The sequence below is a fragment of the Phragmites australis genome, chromosome 24 (assembly GCF_958298935.1).
Source record: "Phragmites australis chromosome 24, lpPhrAust1.1, whole genome shotgun sequence".
Lineage (NCBI taxonomy): Eukaryota > Viridiplantae > Streptophyta > Magnoliopsida > Poales > Poaceae > Phragmites > Phragmites australis.
In genome coordinates, this window is record NC_084944.1 from 6,183,469 (window position 1) to 6,204,201 (window position 20,733).

Below are 20,733 nucleotides of genomic sequence, written 5' to 3' on the forward strand. Positions count from 1 at the left end.
AGAGGGCTAAAACGAAAAGATCGCGAGATTTCCCTATCCACTCGAATTAAAACCCTAGCGGCTAAACCTTGCTCCGCGCCGCCGTCGCCGGACTAGCCGCCGCCACCACTTCCGCCGAGGAGGTCGCCGCACGGGAGGCTCCGCGCGGTCCCTCTCCCTCTCCGCGCCGCGTCCTCCGCCCTCCCCGCCGCCATGATCTGTGCAAGTAATGCTTCCCTCCCCTGCCTCGCGTCTCTTGTCTCGAAACCCTAGCTTCTCCGATCCGTAGCTTTGTGCGCTAACTTGTCTCGTGCCGCTTCGCCGTAGTCTCCGGAGAGGTGCCGGACGAGCCGGTGGTGTCGAAGAAGTCGGGGCTCCTCTTCGAGCGGCGGCTCATCGAGCGTTACATTGAGGTCGGTAGCTATGTCTCTGATCTCGCGTTGGATTTTTTTATTGGAATAAGTTTTTTCGCTGAATTTATGTGGCGGCGGGGGCGGTGGTGATGGTGCAGGACCATGGGAAGTGCCCGGTCACCAAGGAGGAGCTCACCATGGACGATATCGTGCCGGTCAAGACCAACAAGGTAAGGTTTCTCTGGTACGTTATCAAATTGTTGAAACGGTAGTTTCCAATAGCTTGTGTTGCGGACCGAGGAACACTAGAGTAACCGTTTCACGTAATCTTGAGCAAAGGTGGAGAGGAGACCCCCTGGCATCATATAAGGAAACTAAAGTACACTACGAGACTCTAGTAAAGTAACAACAGAGAGCTGCCAAGGCACATTGCCAGCCTAACTCGCACTACCTCAGTAGATGAAAACCCTTAAACCATGCAACCTGATTCAAAAGACAGCACACAAAGGGTGTGAGTTTACCTTTGTAGCCACCACATAATCTTGAACCTATCGATATTTTTCCTTGGTTGGGTGGAGGATTCACTTTTGCTGTCCAGATACAAGTGGAAACAATGATGTTAAGGTTTCAGTTTACCTTCGTAGGAGATTTTATATTTATTCAGTCCAAGATCCATTCTGGGTTCTTTTATATTTTATTTTCCGATGATGCTGTTAGAACGCCCTATCCAGTAGCTGAAAAGGGACACATATATGCTGAAGTCGTAGCACTTTTGCTATTTTCAATGAATAAGTAATTTCTAAAATCAATATTTAGGAAATCCATGAAATAATTCATCAGGTTCTTTCTACAAATGGCTGTGATCTTAACACATTAGATTGTTATACCAAAGTTTGAAGATCTAAATTGATATACTTGTTGGATTAACAGTGGAATTTGATTTTGTGTACTCCACTTGCTCACTTGCATAACAGCATTAGCACTGATAGCTGTATCTGATAGGGACTGCACTACTGTCATTAGCTTAATAACTCTGGGAGTCTTATGTCATCCTGAAATATTCGAAGTACAGCTGTCCAAATCTGCAATAATCCTTGAAGAACTCTATTCTTCTCAGGTTGTGAAGCCCAGGCCTTTGCAGGCTGCAAGCATTCCAGGACTGCTTGGGATCTTTCAAAATGTAAGGGGTTCAAATCTTCTCACAGATACCTCTGCTGGACTTATTTCGGAAAAATCTAAGATTTATTTCTGATCAAGTCTTTCTCCTATTCTATAATTTATACATCCATATTTCATAGTAGTGGTTAAATTTGAAAGTTGAATCTGACAGTGTACCTTATTTGAGAAGAAACTTAAAATTCCTTTGATGGTTATTTTCTTCCACGATTGTGGGAAACTGCGCATTGTGCTTACTGCTGAATTATCATGTAGCTTAATATCTTTATTCTATTGATCCATATCATACTACTGTGGTCTTTCCAAATTTTTGAATCATGATCCATTCTAGCTCTCAGTAGAACTTGTTTTTCTTTGATTTTGCAGGAATGGGATGCTCTCATGCTTTCTAATTTTGCTTTGGAGCAGCAGCTTCACACAGCAAGACAAGAACTTAGTCATGCGCTGTACCAGGTCTTTCTCTCACATATGGAATTTTTTCTTATCATACCGTGTTTAAGTAAATTTATCATTTTTTTGGAACAATATAAGTGTTTGATATTAGCATAGCTTAAGTCAGTCATTTCTGTTGATCAAGGACCTGTTTGGAAGAATTCGAGTTTCTCAATAACTTCATAGCTTGGGCATGGTAGATTCATGTGGAACGTACCACTTCACCCGAGGAAACCATGTTTCCTTGCTTATGGCGACACTAGGTGTGATAGGGTGCTGAACCATTCGTTGGATGAACTATGTTTCCTTGACCTTCTCTTTACACAGAGTAAATATGACTTGTAATTCGTATTTGGAAAAGTAACATTTGTTTTTAGAGGACTTTAGTTAGCCCCAAATTTGATTTATGTTCTGTATTTATAGTAAATGTATTACGATCTCCTGTAAGTGTGATTTTGGACATTGACACGGTTCCTGAAGCTCAACTTTGACTAGTAGTTTCTAATGGATTCCATTTTTGAAACATATCACAATTATAGTATTATAAAACTACTTTTTGTGGAACATCTACTCATATCTTCTTCAAATGTGCAATCTCAATAGGAAAAAAATAGTCAATGCTTAAAGTTTGACTGCATGTGACCAAACAATCACTTCTTTTTGTGACCGGAGGGAGCATCAATTTTCGCATTTATTATTAGTCTAGGTTTTCTTGCTTGTTGGTCTTCAGAGGATCCAGTGCTTTCCCATTTTTAGTTTCCAGAAACAGACTTGTAGTTGAGCATGTGTTAGAGGATGTTGGAGGTAATGGTTATTGAGTTAAAGAAATTGGACAAGTTATGAAGTGGTTAATTCTGTTAGCTTTTACGTGTTGATCTTTCTAACTAAAGTACACCAGCAAATGGCTTTATAGTTATTTCTAGTTATGAAATTGGTCTGCAGATTATGTTCCGGTAAGCTGAATTAGTGATGTGATGCTATTCTTGTTTCTTTTTTCATAACAAGAATGTATGTAATAATTTTATTGAGTTCTCCTTTAATTCTGAGTTGAAACTAGAAAAAAATAAATAAATAAACAATTAGTACCGCTAAACTGCTAATTCATATTTAAGAAGCTACATCCAGTTCTGAACAAGTCTCAAGTACTGAGCCTTTAGTAAGGCATGCTGTTTCGTTATATCTACCTTACTTTCTTAGTTTCTTCAATATTTGATTTAAAAGCTTCGTATGTTCAGTTTTTCATTTCCTCTAGAGTTTTCTGCCTTTTTGAGGATTAGATGTTGAATTATTAAACGCTATATTTTGGTTATATTCTCCCTTGACAGAACATTACCTGGCAACTGATCAGTTTACTTGCTTTTTGCCCCTTACAGCATGATGCCGCCTGCCGTGTTATAGCCAGATTAAAGAAGGAAAGGGATGAGGCTAGAACACTTTTGGCTCAAGCTGAGAGACAGATTCCTGCATCAGTTGCAGGAGCTGCTCCTGCACCTGTTGTTTCCAACGGAAAAAGAGGTCCCAGCCTTCATAGATATCCATATAAATTTCTTTCTCTAGTTTTAGGATTCTCATGATTCAGCTTTGTTGGATGCAGCGATGGAAGATGAAATTGGTCCTGACGGGAAGAAGGTTCGTCCTGGTATCAACCCTGTCATGATTGATGAACTTACAGAGTGTAATACCATGCTTTCAGCACAACGTAAGAAAAGACAGGTATGCATCGTGCTCCATATCAACACGAAAAAGTAGAGCAGGGTTCCACTATAATAGGCTTTAGTTGCATTTTGTTGCTAAAATTAGGCAATGTTTCTTTCTGTTTGCTCTTAGGTTCCACCGACTCTGGCGCCTGTTGATGCACTTGAGAGATATACTCAGATTTCCAGCCATCCACTTCATAAGACAAACAAACCAGGCATTTTGTCCATGGACATTCATCCTTCAAAGGTTAGTTTGTTACAATGCCTTGCTTTGTATGTGCCTAACCTGGTAAATTGCACATTGTTGTTACTGATGTTATGGCTGCACATTGTTGTAATAGCACAGAAATCGATCACTTGTGTTTGTCAATGCGATACATTATGTTGCACCTGGAATAGTAATCCTGGACAATTAGTGGCCTAAGTCGGTCCACACAGGGCTGTTTACATGCTGTGAAATCATTGTTTCGACCCCCCCCCCCCCCAAAAAAAAAGCACACACAAACAAGCACCATTTGACTTGAGTATTTGCTCTATATGGGGGGTGCCCATGGCACTTTTGTTGCCCATTCCCATGAGGCCGAGGTGGTGCTTTTTTCTTGATGTTTCACCCCACCCCCTCCACACACAAAAAACATGCACACACAAACAAGCACCATTTGAGTAGAGTAATTGCTCTATATAGGGGGTGCCCATGGCACTTCTGTTGCCCATTCCCATGAGGCCAAAGTGTTTGGAGCATTTGCTCTCTATGAACTTTGCTCCTGCCTCCTGGATGTGGCATTTCCATGTAAATGCATATTAGTGCTTTGTTCTTGATGCTAGACCCTTCTCATAAAATGTTGAGATATACTGTGGTATATTCACTAGTTTTAGTTATCACCATGACCTGAGTATTGATGTAATTTTGTTTTAGTGGGACCTTTGTTTATTTCAACTTTAGTATTGATAAATTGATGGAGAGTTTTGATTAATTTATTCATTTACTCGATTCTATCATGGATTAACAGGACATTGTTGCAACTGGAGGTATCGATACAAATGCAGTACTCTTTGATCGGGCATCCGGTCAAATCTTGTCCACGCTTACTGGTCACTCGAAGAAGGTCTTTCGCCATGTGCCTTTGAATTTTGTTGCATCCTTTTATATATATTTTTTCTCTCCATACCTGTCTAAAATTTGTCGTAACATTAGAACTTTCTGTTACTCAGATAACCAGTTTGAAATTTGTTCCCCGGGACGAACTCTTTGTGACTGGATCAGCAGATAAGGTAAGCCAGTTTATTATTGGTTTACATAACAACAAAAATAGTAGGTTGTGGTAATTACATTTTTACATATTTTCTCAGTTGAATTTAGATCAACTGAACTTCTGAGGTGTTTGCGATTTCAAACCAACTAAACAGTATCTGAGTTCAGTAGGTTGCAGCTGGAGCCAACTAACCCATATAAGCCAACCGATAGTTCAAATATGTAAGAACCCTATGGGCCAGTTGTGTGCGAGGCATTGTCCTTAAGGCCACTGTTGTTAACTCACTCATCGTCCAAGCGCACATTGGTTTGTTGACCTTATGCCCTGTAGTCAATTACAAGCAGATTCATATATGTGCTATTTATACCAGTGAGTAGTCAAGTGGTGAGTTGATAGTCAAAAGTAATTAATCTCCAAAGAATTAAGTTTGTGCTTTATCTCATGTGCTTATGTTGAGTATACTAGCCTCTTATTTTGGATGATGTATTGGCTTGTGGTTCCCTTATTAGTGAATGTGTTCTGTTAATTCGAGGTTCATATGACTTGCAATGAATTGATTGAGAAGATTTCAGATCAAAATTAAAGTAAAACTTGCGACATTTTTCTTCAGCTCTTCATGCTGTTACTATCGAGTTATACTTTAGTATAGTTGTCACAGTGATGAAATTAGTGTTAGAAAACAGTCCAAACTTTTTTGGCCTAAAGCAAGAGATTAGAAAACTATAACATTGTTGCATTTTAGTTATCTGATTATATCAGTTTATTCTTTTCTGATTCTTTGCAATCCTTGCAGACTGTTCGCATTTGGCAAGAGAGCGAGGATGGAAACTATAATTGCATCCATACATTGAAAGATCATACTGCTGAGGTTAGTATTTAGGTGGATCTTGCTTCTTCAATGGTACTCACATTCTTGATTCTGCAGTTTCTCCAATTTTAGAAGTATGGTTAGCTTGGATAGCTGTTAATCTGCTCTATGCATTGATTCATCATTTCCATGGCTGTAAATTTGGCAATGTTGACAAATTTTCTATTGCATTGATTTAACGACTTTTTGGTTTGAAGTATTTCAGATGAATTTTTTATTGTAAGTTATAATTTGCAATGTGTTTTTTGATGGATAGCTCTTAATATGCTTCTATCAAAAAGTCATATGAAAGATTATTTTCCTGCATCAAGTTTTCTTGATTGTGGCACTCTTAGCTGTTTTGGCTTATTTGCGTGTGCTGTTAATTACAATAAGGTGTGAAAATGCTCCATTTCCTTGTTCTTTTGCCATACTTTATATTATAGCAGTCCTTGGCACTTGCTGTATATGCGTTTTTTAGTAATTTTGTTTTTAAAGCCTTGGTTTCTTTTTTGGATTCTATCAGGTTGAAGCTGTTACAGTCCATGCAACTCAGAAGTATTTTGTGACTGCTTCCAAGGATAACTCATGGTGCTTCTATGATATTTCAACAGGATCTTGCCTCACACAGGTTCCCTCCATTCTCTCACACATGCATATGCATATACTTTACTGCCTGTGAATGTACAAACCAATATGTGTGATCATTTTTATCAGGTTGGCGAGGCTTCAGGACAAGAGGGATATACATCTGCGTCTTTCCATCCAGATGGTCTTATCCTCGGTACAGGAACTACTGATGCTGTTGTCAAAATTTGGGATGTTAAGACTCAGGTATAATATGCTATTATTGTCGCTTTATTCAAGAATGTTTTACAGGTGATCATACTCTTGAAACACATTTGCTAACGAACCATTTATTATCTGCAGTCAAATGTTGCCAAGTTTGAAGGGCATGTCGGACCAGTTACTGCTATGTCTTTCTCTGAAAATGGTTACTTCCTAGCGGTACGTATATTTCCATAAAACAATGGGCACAATGTTTAATTTCTTTGTTTTTCTGACATTTGACCATCACTTTGCAGACTGCTGCTCTTGATGGTGTCAAGCTTTGGGATCTTCGGAAATTGAGAAATTTCAGGACCTTCTCTCCCTATGATTCAGATACACCAACCAATGCTGGTAAGGAGCTTACTAGATTGTGAACTGCTAATGGTGCACATGCTTGCATTTTCATAGTTAGAGCTAATGAGACAGGGCCACTTGATTTATAATATTCACCATCTACATGTTAACTCATGGACAACTTGTGATACTCTATTGCCCTTTGTTGTGGAATTTGGAATGTGCCTGCTTGCTGTAGAATTAATTGGTTCTTTAAAATGAGTTTAGTCATATGATGTATAACTCTTCTCTTTTGGCCTGTAGTGGAGTTTGATTCTAGTGGAAGCTATCTTGCCATTGGTGGTTCAGATATAAGGTATGTTCTAATAATCTGTATTTTCTAGTATTGGAGCTTGATTTCCTGGCACTGTTATTGGGGAGGAATTCCTATGTTTAATCCGACAAACTAAATAGACCTCCAGTTTCGAGGCTGGTTACTTGATTCTCTAGTGGTCTTCTGTTAGTCACTGAGCATAAAATGGTTGCGCTACATTGTATTTGTCCAACACGGCTCATTTCGGCTTTATTTGTTTCAAAGCTTTTTGATTTTCAAATTTGCTGCTTTTGGTTTGTTTCGTGCACTACGATCAGGCTTATTCCACGAGTGACTATGCTTGAAATGCAATGCTTGTTCACTGCAAAGGAATACGCATCATTTGTTGGTTTATGGCTGCCACAGATGGTTATAAATTGATAGACAATGGCAAACCACTATGTCGTGTATCAGCATCTATTTTTGTCGCATAAAAAACTATGAACTCCATATATTAGCCAAATCCTACCTTCACCTCTTATCTTACGCTCCTGATAATCATATTATTCTGTAAAATGAAATATTATGATCTTCTGTCTGTTGTTCGGTAGGGTTTACCAAGTAGCCAATGTTAAGGTCGAATGGAATGTTATAAAGACATTACCGGATCTATCAGGAACAGGTTTGTCCCTCTTTCTAGCAGTCTTTGGTTGCCATTTAAACTTGGGGTAGAGTAACTTACTGTAGTGACATTTTTCCTTCCACAGGGAAAGTAACTTCTGTGAAGTTTGGAGCCGATGCAAAGTACATCGCCATAGGTTCTATGGACCGTAACCTACGGATATTTGGACTCCCTGGAGATGACCAAATGGATGAATCAAAATCAGCAGCCGAGTGAGGAAATCCATTGTACGTGATTTTTTACTTTTGCGAGGCTACCCCGTTGCCTTTCGACTGCGTGTGCATGGATACATCACAACAAGAGTGAAAGAGGATCCTCACGGAGAGCACTGATCCTTGCTTTGGTCGGTGTAACAAGCTGTGACATTATTGTATTGTAGGCCTTACTAATTTTTCTGATGAGGATAAGATTTGTTTTGAAGAGGAATACGATGCTAAAATTCTAGTATGCAGACATGTCGCTCAGCCTAGTGACCCAGAACAAGTTCCATGTTTCATCCATCGTTATTACAGAGGCACTGATGCTGTGTCTACATGATAACATGGATGGAACTTCTAGCTTGATGTGTGAGACAAGTTGACCCGAAATTCTTGGGGTGGGATACGTTCACCGAGGTGTAGACCTTCCTCAGCCTGTTGATGCTGTTGGTTACCAGTGGGTCATTGCAACTGTGTTATTCTTATGCCATGGTGACGAGGTTGTATAGTTCTTGCCGTGCATCTTTCATGGTGTCTGTACTAGGAAGCTGAAATGGTGAAGGGCGAAAAGATCCGGACTATGCCATTAGAGCTAAGATTTAGGCCCCCATTTGGGATAGCTTTTTTGTGCCCAGTTTTTTTAGAAGCTGGCTGCCTTAAGAATTCGCTGGCTGGAGAAGCTTACTATTGGCAGTCTTGATTTTTGGTGGGGTGTCTTGACTGTGTAATGATTAGTACGCCTCTGAATTGTATGATGTCTTATTTTGCTGTTGAATAAGCGCAAAATACATTATTTTCAATAGTTTTTGACACTTCAAGATGGAAATTTTCTGATATTAGTAATATCATATGAAAGCAAAGCAATACAAAAATAAAGTTGATTACAAAGTCTTGCTCCAAATAAGTAAAACTAACTACAACATTGATATTGATATAACTAAGTCTAATAAAATACTAGTCAAATGTAGAACCGATAATCATGCTACCAAAGCAGCAGCAATAGAATCACTCGATGTGATCATATTACTATTATATTTTGAAGCATTTCCGCATCCTCGGTAGCTTGAGTGCCTGCATAGTTATCAACATAGTTTTTAAAATCTGCATCATGTAGGCATTGTTTCTAATAAAATTATCCAGAGCCATTAGTCAATTACAATAATTATGATTTTTTGTTCTTTTTTACTATATAGCTAAGCAAGTTTAAGAGGATACGTCACTTCATCTTAAGGATTCTAAAGCAACGCTCAATCACATTCTGAAGGGATGAATGTGTGTGATTGAACACCTTCAATCTCACTAAATGACAATCATGTTAGAATTCAGGCACGTGATATATTTGACCCTTGTATGGTGCTAGAAAACACTTTTGGTTAGGATATCCTGAATCGACGAGATAATATTTTGATATATAGCATAAGTGTTAATGAAGTGCACGATGACTAATTAATCGTATAAAATTAACACATAAGTAAGATACCTTATGTGGGGATGTGGAAATTGATCTCTGTAGGTTACTGAAGTATCCAATAGCATATGAGTGTCCTGAATAGATACATGCCAACCAGTGACAATAAATATGAACCTCATGTCAAAATCACGAACCACCATGACATTTTGCGAAGCATATCCATATCGGACAAATTATTTAGATTGTTCACTTAGTGGCACATTTACAAGTATGCATGTTCTATCAATTGCACCAACGCAATTCTTGAAATGAGGCCAAAACCTAGCTTCGCAAAGCCTAGAATGCACTGTCGTAAAATGAGGATCTAAGTTTTATGATGTCAATAGCCAAATAATTGATACTTTATAATAAATTAGTAAACTGAATGGCCAAACTGAAAGTGATATACCCTAAAGGCAATCATAGAGATGATTGTATCACGCGTCTATGTTCATATACTTTCGAATAATGTGTTATTCCAAAAATGACTATCGTTTATTTTGATCGGCAAGTATGTGACTTGTTCATAAAACTCTTTGTTTATATTATAATGTTATTCTTAGTTGATCCCTGTTCACATATCATTGTAATAATACATAAGATCAGCACATGTGGTGATCATGTTTCATAGATCATAGATGTAGAGATACCTGATCAATAATATGAACATTTATGTTGGAGAATATAATATTGGATAGATCCACCTTCAGATACTGATGGGATTGTAATTATGATGTGCTATCAGTTATTATCTCAAATGGTGTACTTGCATGATCCTTAGACCTGAGATCGTTGTTGATTCCCAGAATATGTAGTGACATACTTTAGGGCTGTCAAACGCTATTCTGTAACTAGGTAGTCATAAAGGTAGTTTTCATATTTGTCATGAAACATATCGTGGGGTGTGAGCGATTAAGATGGAATTTGCCCCTCCTTGATAACATGAGAGGTATCTCTGGGCATCTCGAGGTAATTAGATTGAGAAAGTGTATGACCATACCAATATGATTAAAGAATTAATCATGATGAATCCACTACCTGATCGAGTGAATGGTCGAGCTATCACAAGGGTGGCACGTATCTCGTCTTGAGCTTGACTGGTATCATGAGGCGAAGAGATGTGCATGTGTATATCAAGGTTCAGTTAATATGATCTTTTGTGTATACTCAGGAGTCAACATGTCCTGCTAGGGACCGCTATTGATTTCAGTTTGGAAAGTGTTTCCGAGCCGTAGCCGTTTGTACATGAACCTAACAGGTCACCCACTTAATGGGTTGGAACAAAATATACAAATTGGATTCGTATATGGGTTTGATTGGATTGTGATCCATGAGGTGTTACAGTCCTAAAGAGCTTTCAATGTAGGAGTCCATTAGCGAGCTCTATATAAGGAGAGGCGTAGGGTGGGACGTGGTGAGGTTGAGTCACTCGAAACCATAGCTGCAGCTTTTCACACGATCTTTCAAAACCCTAGCCATGCGTAAGGTGCTAGCACATCGACGCTCGGCGTTTCTGTCTGGTACGTGTGGATACCATAGAGACGCTGTTTTTATTGTGGCGCTGATCTTCTCGGCGGGACTGGTCACCGGCCATAACGCACTGGTCAACAGACCTGCTCATCTGATCACGGAGCACAACGCAACCACTCGGATCTGGTCGGATAGCACGACACGACCACTCAGAACTGGTCGAGGCTACGATAGACCTGATTGAGAGTTGGTCGAGGAACTAGTCGGGGAGCACGACCACTTGCTCGGAGTTGGTTGAGCGTGACCACTTGCACGGGGCTAGTCACGGATCTGATTGAGAAGCTATTCAAGGAGTTTGATGCTCATAATGTTGGATCGGCCTACTCTAACTTTTCTTCCACGTCGAGTGGTAACCATCTATGATCTACTACCTGCATGGTTTCCTAGGTGATTGCAGTAGAAATTTTTTATTTTAGGTTAGTGTAGCCTACCCGTTCACCAACACAAACTTGACTTGGAAATTAGATTGATGTGCACCACATGTTCACAAAAATATTCCTAATGCTTCCTTAGTACAAACTTCTCTAGTTGATTTCAAGTTGTAATCATTTACCAATGTTTTATGGAGCTATAAAAAAACTAGCCTCCTCATTCCAACATGCCGCGACACTAATCACTATCTTGGAGTTGGATCTCAACCCACTGAATTTTAGTCATAATAGGTACTGTTCTAACCTTTTTGTTTGTACCTAAGCCACCATGGTAGTCCATGCATTCCAAAGCAGCATATGCCACAATGAAGTCATCATGACCATCACTAACACACTCTGGAGTGACCTCACTTAATTCTCCAGTCTCACTAGAACGACTCGAAGAGCTCATCTGCACACTAGAAAAAAGGATGACATCACATGATACACATATATGAAAAAAAGAGCATATATGTCATACATGTATAGGGACAGTTAAACAAGATCATCTATTACACATGAAGAAAATAAGTCATATTACATAGCCGGACAACATATTGAAAAAATAGTTTGAAGATCATGACATAATTATTAAAAATAGTCATATTACATAACATGACACAAATAAGTTCATGCTAAAGATAGTCTAATGCTTCCTCCTATCCTCCTATGTCCTCTTAAGTCAAGCAAGTCTTTCATTTGTTATCTTTAATGTAATAAACACATCACGATACTCCTTTTTTAATTAACTAAATGACTAAATCCAATAGTTGAGCTATCTCCTCTCTAATATGATCGACCACTGAAGAAGTCGTTGAATGACTTCTTCTCATATGCATCCACCAGCCACTTCATAAGGCCATCTCTGTACGTCTTCTTCAGCTTCTTTCCGTTTGGAGAATCATGAGTAGCATGTCTTTTCTCTTTGCCACGTTTGCCAATAATGGGTGAGACCTTGGGTGTACCATTCCCATCCTCACCCTCGCCCTCCTCGTCAACAACATCATCACCTCCATTTTCATTATGTGCAGGGGCTGCTCCATTAACTCTTGGAATAATTGAGCTCTCATTTGTACAACTGATAGTTTTAAAGATGATCCGTAGCTGATCCTCATGCTCAAGTGGTATAGTTTTAAGAGTGATACAGCTTGGCATAACCTGACAAACAGAAATATAAAACATACATTATACCAATAAAAATATTTAGGGTGGTAAAAATAACATATTACTTACAACTCATCTCATTTTTCTATGCCCACCAATCATCACTAGCAGAAATGCATCAAATCACATGATCTTTTCCCAAACTGGATGCTCTTATGTTCAGAGTCTTCCACTATGTATACAACCTCTTCAAAGTATCCCACCTATTCTTATGTTGGTCACGGGTGTATGGCCTCTTGGTGCATTCGTGGATCTGTTTTATTAGATTTGCATAGCCTAAATTATTCAAGCATTTTTGTGGCTTTATTATTAGCATTAACTTCTTTCACACATATCTATCCACAACTTGCTTGCAAATGAGTCACACTTTACAATCATCTTTTGAGCTTTTACCATCTATGAATTGCATAGAAACTGATAAGTGCAAATAACAAAATGTGCATCACCAATTTAACCGATATAGCTCTCTGATTAGGGCATGGACTAACAATATGTACATAAACATTGTCCATTAGCAAACATGAATAAAAAAAAGGAATTGTAGTAACAACATACATGACCAAGAAAATCTTGCAACTACTAGATCCATCAACCATGGAATGAGCATACATGAGTACATGACCAAAACTCAACATACATGAGCAACACATTGACATTTTCATTGGAAAAAAGGCGCAACAAACAAGTACACTTAAGTCCCAAAGCCCGAGTGGTGCAAGATGGTCGAACTGTGAAAGGCACACTACTGTTACCTGAATTGCATGCTGATTTGTATAGAAGAAAAGAACGTTAGTTCATGGTCCATAGAGATTTACATGTCTTTGACTGACAAAAGCTATACATGTTTAATAGTGCCAGTGCAGGAATGCTATTTTTTCTTTGCAAAATTCACACATGTACAATAATCATGTAGGCATCCATGACTCCATTTCACACACATACACAACGAGGATCCATTTTGCCAAATCCGCATACACGTACACACATATCTGGAGGAGGCATCTAATTTCTAACACAACGAGCATCCAATTTTTAACACAAGCATGCCATTAGAGGGAGGAGAAGAGGAATAGAAGGAGCATACCACGGCGTGGGCTTCCTAGTGTTGGTGTAGTAATCCTAACGATGTCTTCCAAATCGAAACGGTTGTTGCAATCCTTCTCGTCAGGACAGGAGCAAGAGATCAGGGCATCGTCATAATGGCTGCTGCGATGAAGGAGGGGGGGGGGGGCGAGTTGGGGCAATGTAGGCCAAGCAGCAAGGAAGAAGGGGCCTAGCCAGGGCATTGTCGGGCTGGCCACGAGAAACGATGGAGGTGCCGGTGAGCTGTTGTTCCGGGGGAACCACTGCTGCCGGAGGTCCAAACCCTACTCGCCCCCCCCCCCACCACACACACATCTGTTTCTCGCGTGCGTGCTGGTCTCGAATGGCTAGAGGAGCGAGCCAGGACGGGGCGGATGAAGGGGTAGCTCAATGGCATTTGCGAGTAATTACTCCTGAACTTAAGGGACTCTATACTATTTGACACTCGTAAAAGCCGCTATTTTTCTTAGGTCATGTTTGGAACAACTTATCAGCGGTTTCTCTCTAGAAAAAAGCGGTTAGAAGTGGGTCATGAGCCGCTTCTACGTTGCAGGCATATCGAGGGTGTCTCCCAAATTCGTGTTTCTAAAAAAGCAGGGGAGAATCGCACCATTTGGCACCCTTCAACAATCTATTTTCACCATAAGCTGCTAAGAAGCCATCCCAAACGGGGCCTTAGACCATCTCTAATGACTTTCCTTCACGAGTCTTGTTCCCTTCGTAAAGGGATTCTCGTTCCCTTCAACGCTCTAACAGCTTTCTTTCATGACTCCCTTCACGAAGGGGTTCCCTCTCTCATTCCCTCAACACTAGGATTCTCTCTTTTTTTCTTCACGAATCCCTTCGAAGGGAAGCTGTTGGAGATAAGAAAAAAAATAAAGAGTATGAAAATAGGAAGGAAAATCAGAAAGAGAACGGAATGAAGAGGATATGATTGAAGAAAGTCTTATAACGGTCGTGGAAGCCGGTAAACATTAAGGCGGTTCAAGTATAGATATGCTGAAAACAAATTCTATAAAGGGATAGTGTTTATTTGTTTTTCTTAGATGAATAACAGGATAGTTGCTGTTCGGTGTGGTTTGAGCGTGTTCAGACCTCTGACTTTGCACGGTGTGTGTGCTGTCCTCTGCAATATCCACCATCGAGCACACCTTTGCAATATCCACCATCCAGCATAATCAAATGGTGTTGATGCAATTATTAAGCACAAGAGAGAGGTTTTTTGATCAAGACAATTCAAAAGGAGATAGGTGTTATGGGCTTAGTCATCAGGAATGTGGAACCATGCTATGTTCCTCATCTTAGGATGTCGTTCCTATTTCGGGAACGTGGGAGCAATCTAGCTCCTGCTTTGATAACCTTTCGCAAGTAGTGTATTGTGTTCCTTGATCTTGTTCGTTGACCCCATCGGGAGCTTGGTGACTATGGTTATGGGTAATTAAAAGAAGAAACTCATGATACTTGACCTAAGCTTTGCAAAATGTTTTAAATGTATAGATGTAAATCCATGACCATATGACCAATAGGAAAAAAATAACCAACAATTGCCCTATTGGTGCAAACACAACCTTTTCTACTCAGTTTGTCTTGAATGGAACTGTTAACCTATAGAAAAACAAAACTCTTTGTCCTTAAAAATTTATCTACACGACATTACAACATACAAGTTAGTTTGCACAACTTATATCTGATTCTTATATAACAAACGTTAGTCATATTATAGTTATAAACTAATAAGTTGTACCATTTTATATGTAGTTACAATATTTTTACACCATTTACAAGTGAAATGTCTATTTATATACACTTACAAGTGGGACAATTACACTACATGGTGTCGTCAAAATAGTCTCCCAATAAAAATTTATTTGTTTGAAGTGAAAATAGACTTTTTCTTTACATAAAAGAAAAAATATATTAGTAGTCATTATGGGCTTCCGGCCTCCCCACATTGGGCTGGGATCAGCCCAAAGAGGCAAAGACTGGCCGACGGGCCGAGACCTGCACTCCCGCCGCCACCGCCAGACCGCACCGCAGCTCCCACTCCCGCCGCCAGACTCTGGTGGTTCCACCGAAGAAGAAGAACGGCAGCTGCCACCGCCAGACGCTGGTGATTCCACCGAAGGAGAAGAACGGCAGGCAGCTAGTCGCACTTCCCCCGCGGACCCGTCGATTGGATTGGGTTGGACTGGTGATCCATCCCCATTTAGGGCTGTTTTCTTTCGTTGGTAAGGAACCTAACTTGCTTGGATGCAACTTGTTCTGGGAGATGAACCTCTTACCTGCCTTCTGAGCTGTCAGATCCAAATCTTCCAAGGAGGAAGAAGGATTGGGTGGTATGGTTCCTCACTGAAATGGCTACTGATTTGCCTCTCTAGAGTTCAGCCCTGAGTCCTTGTGTGATACAGACCGCGGAAGGCAACAGACCCTACCTAGGTGTAGGTATTCTTGTTGTTTTGGTCTCTTAGAAAAAATTGTCTCTTTTTTCCCGCTTCACTTGTTTGGGGAAAATAATATGAGTGCTGCCAGGGAAGGCTTTGCCACTTTCCTGAAAGACGATTGAAATATATCTGAACATAATACGATTTCAGTAAAGGTGACAAGCCAAGCGTCTTTGTTATTCAACAGAACAGCTGTTATATATCTGAAGAAAAACATGCAAGTCGTGAAGGTTGATTGTATTTTCTGAAATATTGTTACTCTTTTACTGAAAGACAACCAGTTACACGGGTCATTTTGAACTCTGATTGTAACACGATGTACCTTGTAGTTCTAATTATTTTCTGACATCCTGTCTAAGTGGAAACACATGGCGGTTTCAGGAAAATTTAAGGCACTAGGAGGCAGGAGCCATGGGAAACTTCCTTCTATTTACAATATGTTGTGCCAAAATTCATTGAAAAGTCTCCCGGTTTGACGGAAACTCTCTTGTTGTAGTGCAGATAGCTCTGTAAGATGGCAACTCTGAAAGATGCAGCAGCAAGGAAGCCTGTGCTGGCAACAATCCGTCTTATCGTCCCGGCTGGTGCTGCCCGTCCTGCACCTCCAGTTGGTCCAGCGCTGGGTTTCTATAGGCTCAACTTGATGGCATTCTGCAAGGATTTCAATGCCAGGACCCAAAAGTATAAGGGAGACACTCCTATGCAAGTCACCTTAACAGCCTACAAGGATAGCACCTTCGAGTTTGTAGTCAAGTCACCCTCCGTATCATGGTTCCTCAAGAAGGCTGCGGGAATAGAAACAGCCAGCAGTCGCCCAGGTCACAGCAATGTGTCATCCCTCACTCTCCGCCATGTATATGAGATCGCGAAATTGAAGCAGGCTGATCCGTTCTGCAAGCACATGTCGCTCGAGGCTTTGTGCAAGTCCATCATTGGCACAGCCAACTCCATGGGCATTGAGATTGTTAAAGATCTATGAGTAGCATGGCTCACCTCTAAACGTCATCAAGACATGAAGAGATAGCTAGATTTCATTTGTTTCAGTTAGCAGTTGGTGTTGGAGACGTTTGAATCCTTCCAGTTTTATCGACCTCCTTGCCAGTGATCTTTGAGGAGTATGAACTTTATTTATGCAATGTCTGGAACAGCCTTCAAATTAGGCTTTTTTTTCTTTCCTTTTGTTTTTCTCTGCATACCTGAACTGTAATATGCAGCTATAGAGGTATTTCAAATAATATATTGCAATGTCAATTACTTTTTTTCGAACGGACCAATGTCAATGACTTCATTGTGGAATGTGGATACATTACTCTGGGAATAATCATAATTTTACGATGAACCCATTTGGTATTTGAGTTGTGCCACAAGGTGGCCTGTACTGCTGTATTTGTTCATAGGGGATATCCAAATATTACAGTTAATCTGTGTGTTCCAGAAATTTTAATCATAAAATGCATCTAGTGAGTCTGCCTTGCACTATTTTTCTTGTGATTTGATTGCCTCGCACTATTTACTATGATGTGCTTCTACTAGCATTTTCAATTTCATATCATACAGTAGAAATGTTAGGTCTTTCTTTTCCAATGAACTCAAAACAGTCGGTTCTGTGCTTAGTACCAGTGTGTCTGTTTCGGTACATGCATTATTTTTTATTTTTTTATATCTAATCGAAACATGCAGAATAAACATTCACCAATTGAAGAGCAAAGGACACATTCAGTGCATACAAATTGAAAATCAAATGTAGTATTCGAAAACGCAGTGAAAATACCAGTTGGCTGTCACTATGCTACCTGCTCTTGCCAAGGATGTTCTTAAGCAAGAACACGTAGCTTTGTCAAATAGTTTTGCTAGTCAAATATAAGCAATCCTGTCCAACAACTTGTCAAATGTTACTCTGACTCCTGTCCTTCAACCGGTCAAATATAAGCAATCCTCTCCAACAACTGTAACAGTTTCTGAACTTCCGGGAAAACAAGGCCACTGGGAATGGTATCTTCAGAAGTTGAGTAGAACAGATATACAACATCAACGAAGGGGTGTGTCCTAAAAAGGAACATGAACGCAGGGATGCAAATTCTCACTTAAAATCGTGCCCCAATGGGAACTGGGAGACTGTATACTGTATGTAAATTAGCTATTGGCTGATACAATCTCTGTTTTCTAATTGCCTAAGGTAACTTTTCTACATTCTCTGACACTGAAGTTAAATAAAAGAACAAAAAGTTATCCATTCCTGATCTCTTCAAGAACAAGATACTGCAGTGCTATTGAGTATTTTGCTGTTCTTGCTTCCTTGGTTCCACTTTCTGAATTGCCAATGTTACTAAGTATGTAGGATCCCACGCCGTCACCTAAGGGAAGACAGACAAATTAAATCGTGTAAATATGCCAACTCAAGTAATATTGAGGCATTCCATCATGAACTAACATTAATAGAGCTAGTTCCATGAAAGGAAAAAATGAAGGTTAATATGCATTTTCAATTAAATCAGTCAATTGCAATTCTGTGTGACCTATATTCCATTGGTACATTGGCATGTTCACCTAGGTATTTTAAGGTGGACATAGAACACAAAGGAAATCTCACAAGGAAGAACGAACAAGAATAATGTCTAACACTCTACCTACAGGATTTACCTTGGATTGTGTATATGGAACTTATCCATCTCTTGTAAATGAACAGTGATCTTGGGGTGTCACCGTGCTGTACATCAGAGAGCAAGAGTTCGCAAGACCCAAGGGTTCCGAGCTTTGCACTGTGAAAGAGATTTGGGCATTTACTCCAAACAGCACGTAAATAGACAGATATTTCAGTCTAGAGTTGACTTCATCACTTACTTTGCATGCGCAATGGCATTTTGGCACAAAGCTAATATGCGAACCATTGCTAGATCTCGAGCCCTGGTATTTCCATACCTTTGTTGACAGCTCCTATCAGTTCCAGCAAGGTCAGAACTACCTCTATAACATATCAAGACCGCAAGTCTAGAATTTCTAATGAGATGTATGAACTTCTTTTATGATTTCAATCAACCGTAAGTATATTTCAAAAGGTCGTACCATCCCTAAAACATAGTGAAGTAGGTGCTCTACAAGCTAATGTTTCAGTAAAACAGCTGATGGCAGTATTCTGGATATGCTGAGCTACGTGATATATGAAACTCAAGTAATCTGTAAATGACTAAGCATATAGCATCAAGATAAGTAGACAACATATATTATGTTAGGCAGAAGTGCCCCAAAAATATGCAGTTAGGTTTATCCAGATGCAATGTATCTAGAATGAAGTCATCTCATGGTTGCTGCCCATAAGGGGATACATGCAAGGAATGCTGAACCTGAGTTGCAAACCATGAAGCTTACAATGTACACAGATAAATACTGTTTGTGTCAGAAAGATGGAGAAAATAGCACCTTTCAGAGAAGAAATCTGCAAAATCATCAACAATGACTGCAGCAGGGAAGTTATCATGCAGGTGAAATGCAGCAAAGTAATTTCTGATTTCCTCGCCATCTTCAACGTATCTAGGTGCAGACACAAGACAACACATAATTTTGAGCGTAAATTAGCTAGAGCTGCGTGAAATAGATACTATTACAACAAAACTGCAAAACGCACAGTGGGCTGAAGAGGAATGAAAGCATTATAATCCATCAAATGCCCGACATGCCACATTTGAATGCGTTATTTTGTTACAAAATCAAATCAACTACCATAAAACTAGACACACAGAACAACCACAATTCAATGCATAATTTTCTCAGATCATTCAAATTAACAATCATAAAAGTGACCACCCACTTGATTTGTACCCTATGAAGCGCGCTCATCGACGGGTCAACACCCTGAAAGCACACGGACAAGGTGTGATTCAGAAATGAGGAACAACAATCAACAGCAACACGGCACTTGCAACCGCTGCAAATCGCTAACATTGACCATATGCAAAGCTTCCAAGCAGAGGCTCCTCACCTGGGACAAGAAAGGTGGGTTGCTCTCCAGCCTCCCCTTGCTGCAGATGAACACCACACTACGGCCGCTCTCCGCCGCGCGGTTCACCGCGAACTGGAAGAGGAGCGAGGTCTTCCCGCTGTTCTCTCAGCAAAAGAAGAGCACAGCGTGATGCGAGGGTGCTGCGATAGCTTCGGTCTCGGTCTCGGAGCGCAGCGTGCGCGCAAAGGAGCTAGTTTGAGCGAGGCAAGGTGAGTATGAGCTGCTTACCAGCACGGAGGGCCCGAGAGGAGGGTGATGCCGGCGTCCTCGCTCCGCCGTGGGGCGGTGGAGGCGTAGGAGAAGAACCTGTCCATCATCACCTGGGATTAGCCGCCGGGATGTGGAGGAGACGGCGGTGCCCGCGAGGTGTTCGACGGAATGACAACGTGGGTGGCGCCGTGGCGGGCACAAACGATAGCTCCTGCAGGCCTACTGTACCGACAACTTCTATTTTTAGAAGTGTTTCCTCCTATTCCTTATATAAGTCTATTTGAATTTGTACACATAATTTTTTTCGGAACAAGCAGAAGAACTACGCATCATTGCATTATAAGAAGAACAAAAGCAAACGCATCATTGCATTATAAGAAGAACAAAGGCAAATGATTTACATCCGAAACATCAC

At 40.3% G+C, this 20,733-nt stretch overlaps 3 protein-coding genes across 6 annotated transcripts; 2 read left to right on the forward strand and 1 right to left on the reverse strand.

Moving 5' to 3' along the window:
• On the forward strand, positions 1 to 8,300 carry LOC133907344 (pre-mRNA-processing factor 19). The gene is made up of 18 exons (XM_062349367.1): positions 1 to 205; positions 307 to 392; positions 491 to 562; positions 1,450 to 1,512; positions 1,875 to 1,961; positions 3,314 to 3,455; positions 3,535 to 3,653; positions 3,768 to 3,884; positions 4,648 to 4,743; positions 4,850 to 4,909; positions 5,684 to 5,758; positions 6,264 to 6,368; positions 6,455 to 6,571; positions 6,668 to 6,745; positions 6,823 to 6,919; positions 7,166 to 7,217; positions 7,766 to 7,836; positions 7,922 to 8,300. Exons 1-18 carry the CDS (start codon positions 193 to 195, stop codon positions 8,050 to 8,052), a joined length of 1,581 nt encoding a protein of 526 aa, XP_062205351.1. The 5' UTR covers positions 1 to 192; the 3' UTR covers positions 8,053 to 8,300.
• Positions 8,301 to 15,647: 7,347 nt separating this feature from the next.
• Positions 15,648 to 17,377, forward strand: LOC133908073 (uncharacterized). Of its 3 annotated transcripts, none has more exons than XM_062350201.1 (2): positions 15,648 to 15,898; positions 16,608 to 17,377. In XM_062350201.1, exon 2 carries the CDS (start codon positions 16,626 to 16,628, stop codon positions 17,088 to 17,090), a length of 465 nt encoding a protein of 154 aa, XP_062206185.1. In that variant the 5' UTR covers positions 15,648 to 15,898; positions 16,608 to 16,625; the 3' UTR covers positions 17,091 to 17,377. The 3 variants fall into 3 exon arrangements, with proteins under 3 accessions (XP_062206185.1, XP_062206184.1, XP_062206186.1); XM_062350200.1 differs by having other exon boundaries at positions 15,651 to 15,898; positions 16,613 to 17,377; XM_062350202.1 differs by lacking the exon at positions 15,648 to 15,898 and adding an exon at positions 15,905 to 16,108.
• Positions 17,378 to 18,178: 801 nt separating this feature from the next.
• Positions 18,179 to 20,604, reverse strand: LOC133906911 (uncharacterized). 2 transcript variants are annotated; one of them, XM_062348870.1, is made up of 7 exons: positions 20,337 to 20,597; positions 20,088 to 20,205; positions 19,917 to 19,960; positions 19,529 to 19,639; positions 18,953 to 19,045; positions 18,752 to 18,870; positions 18,179 to 18,465 (listed from the first exon to the last, which is right to left on the reverse strand). In XM_062348870.1, the coding sequence occupies exons 1-7, from the start codon at positions 20,423 to 20,425 to the stop codon at positions 18,338 to 18,340; spliced, it is 702 nt and encodes a 233-aa protein (XP_062204854.1). In that variant the 5' UTR covers positions 20,426 to 20,597; the 3' UTR covers positions 18,179 to 18,337. The 2 variants fall into 2 exon arrangements, with proteins under 2 accessions (XP_062204854.1, XP_062204856.1); XM_062348872.1 differs by lacking the exon at positions 18,953 to 19,045 and having other exon boundaries at positions 20,337 to 20,604.
• Positions 20,605 to 20,733: the final 129 nt, after the last annotated feature.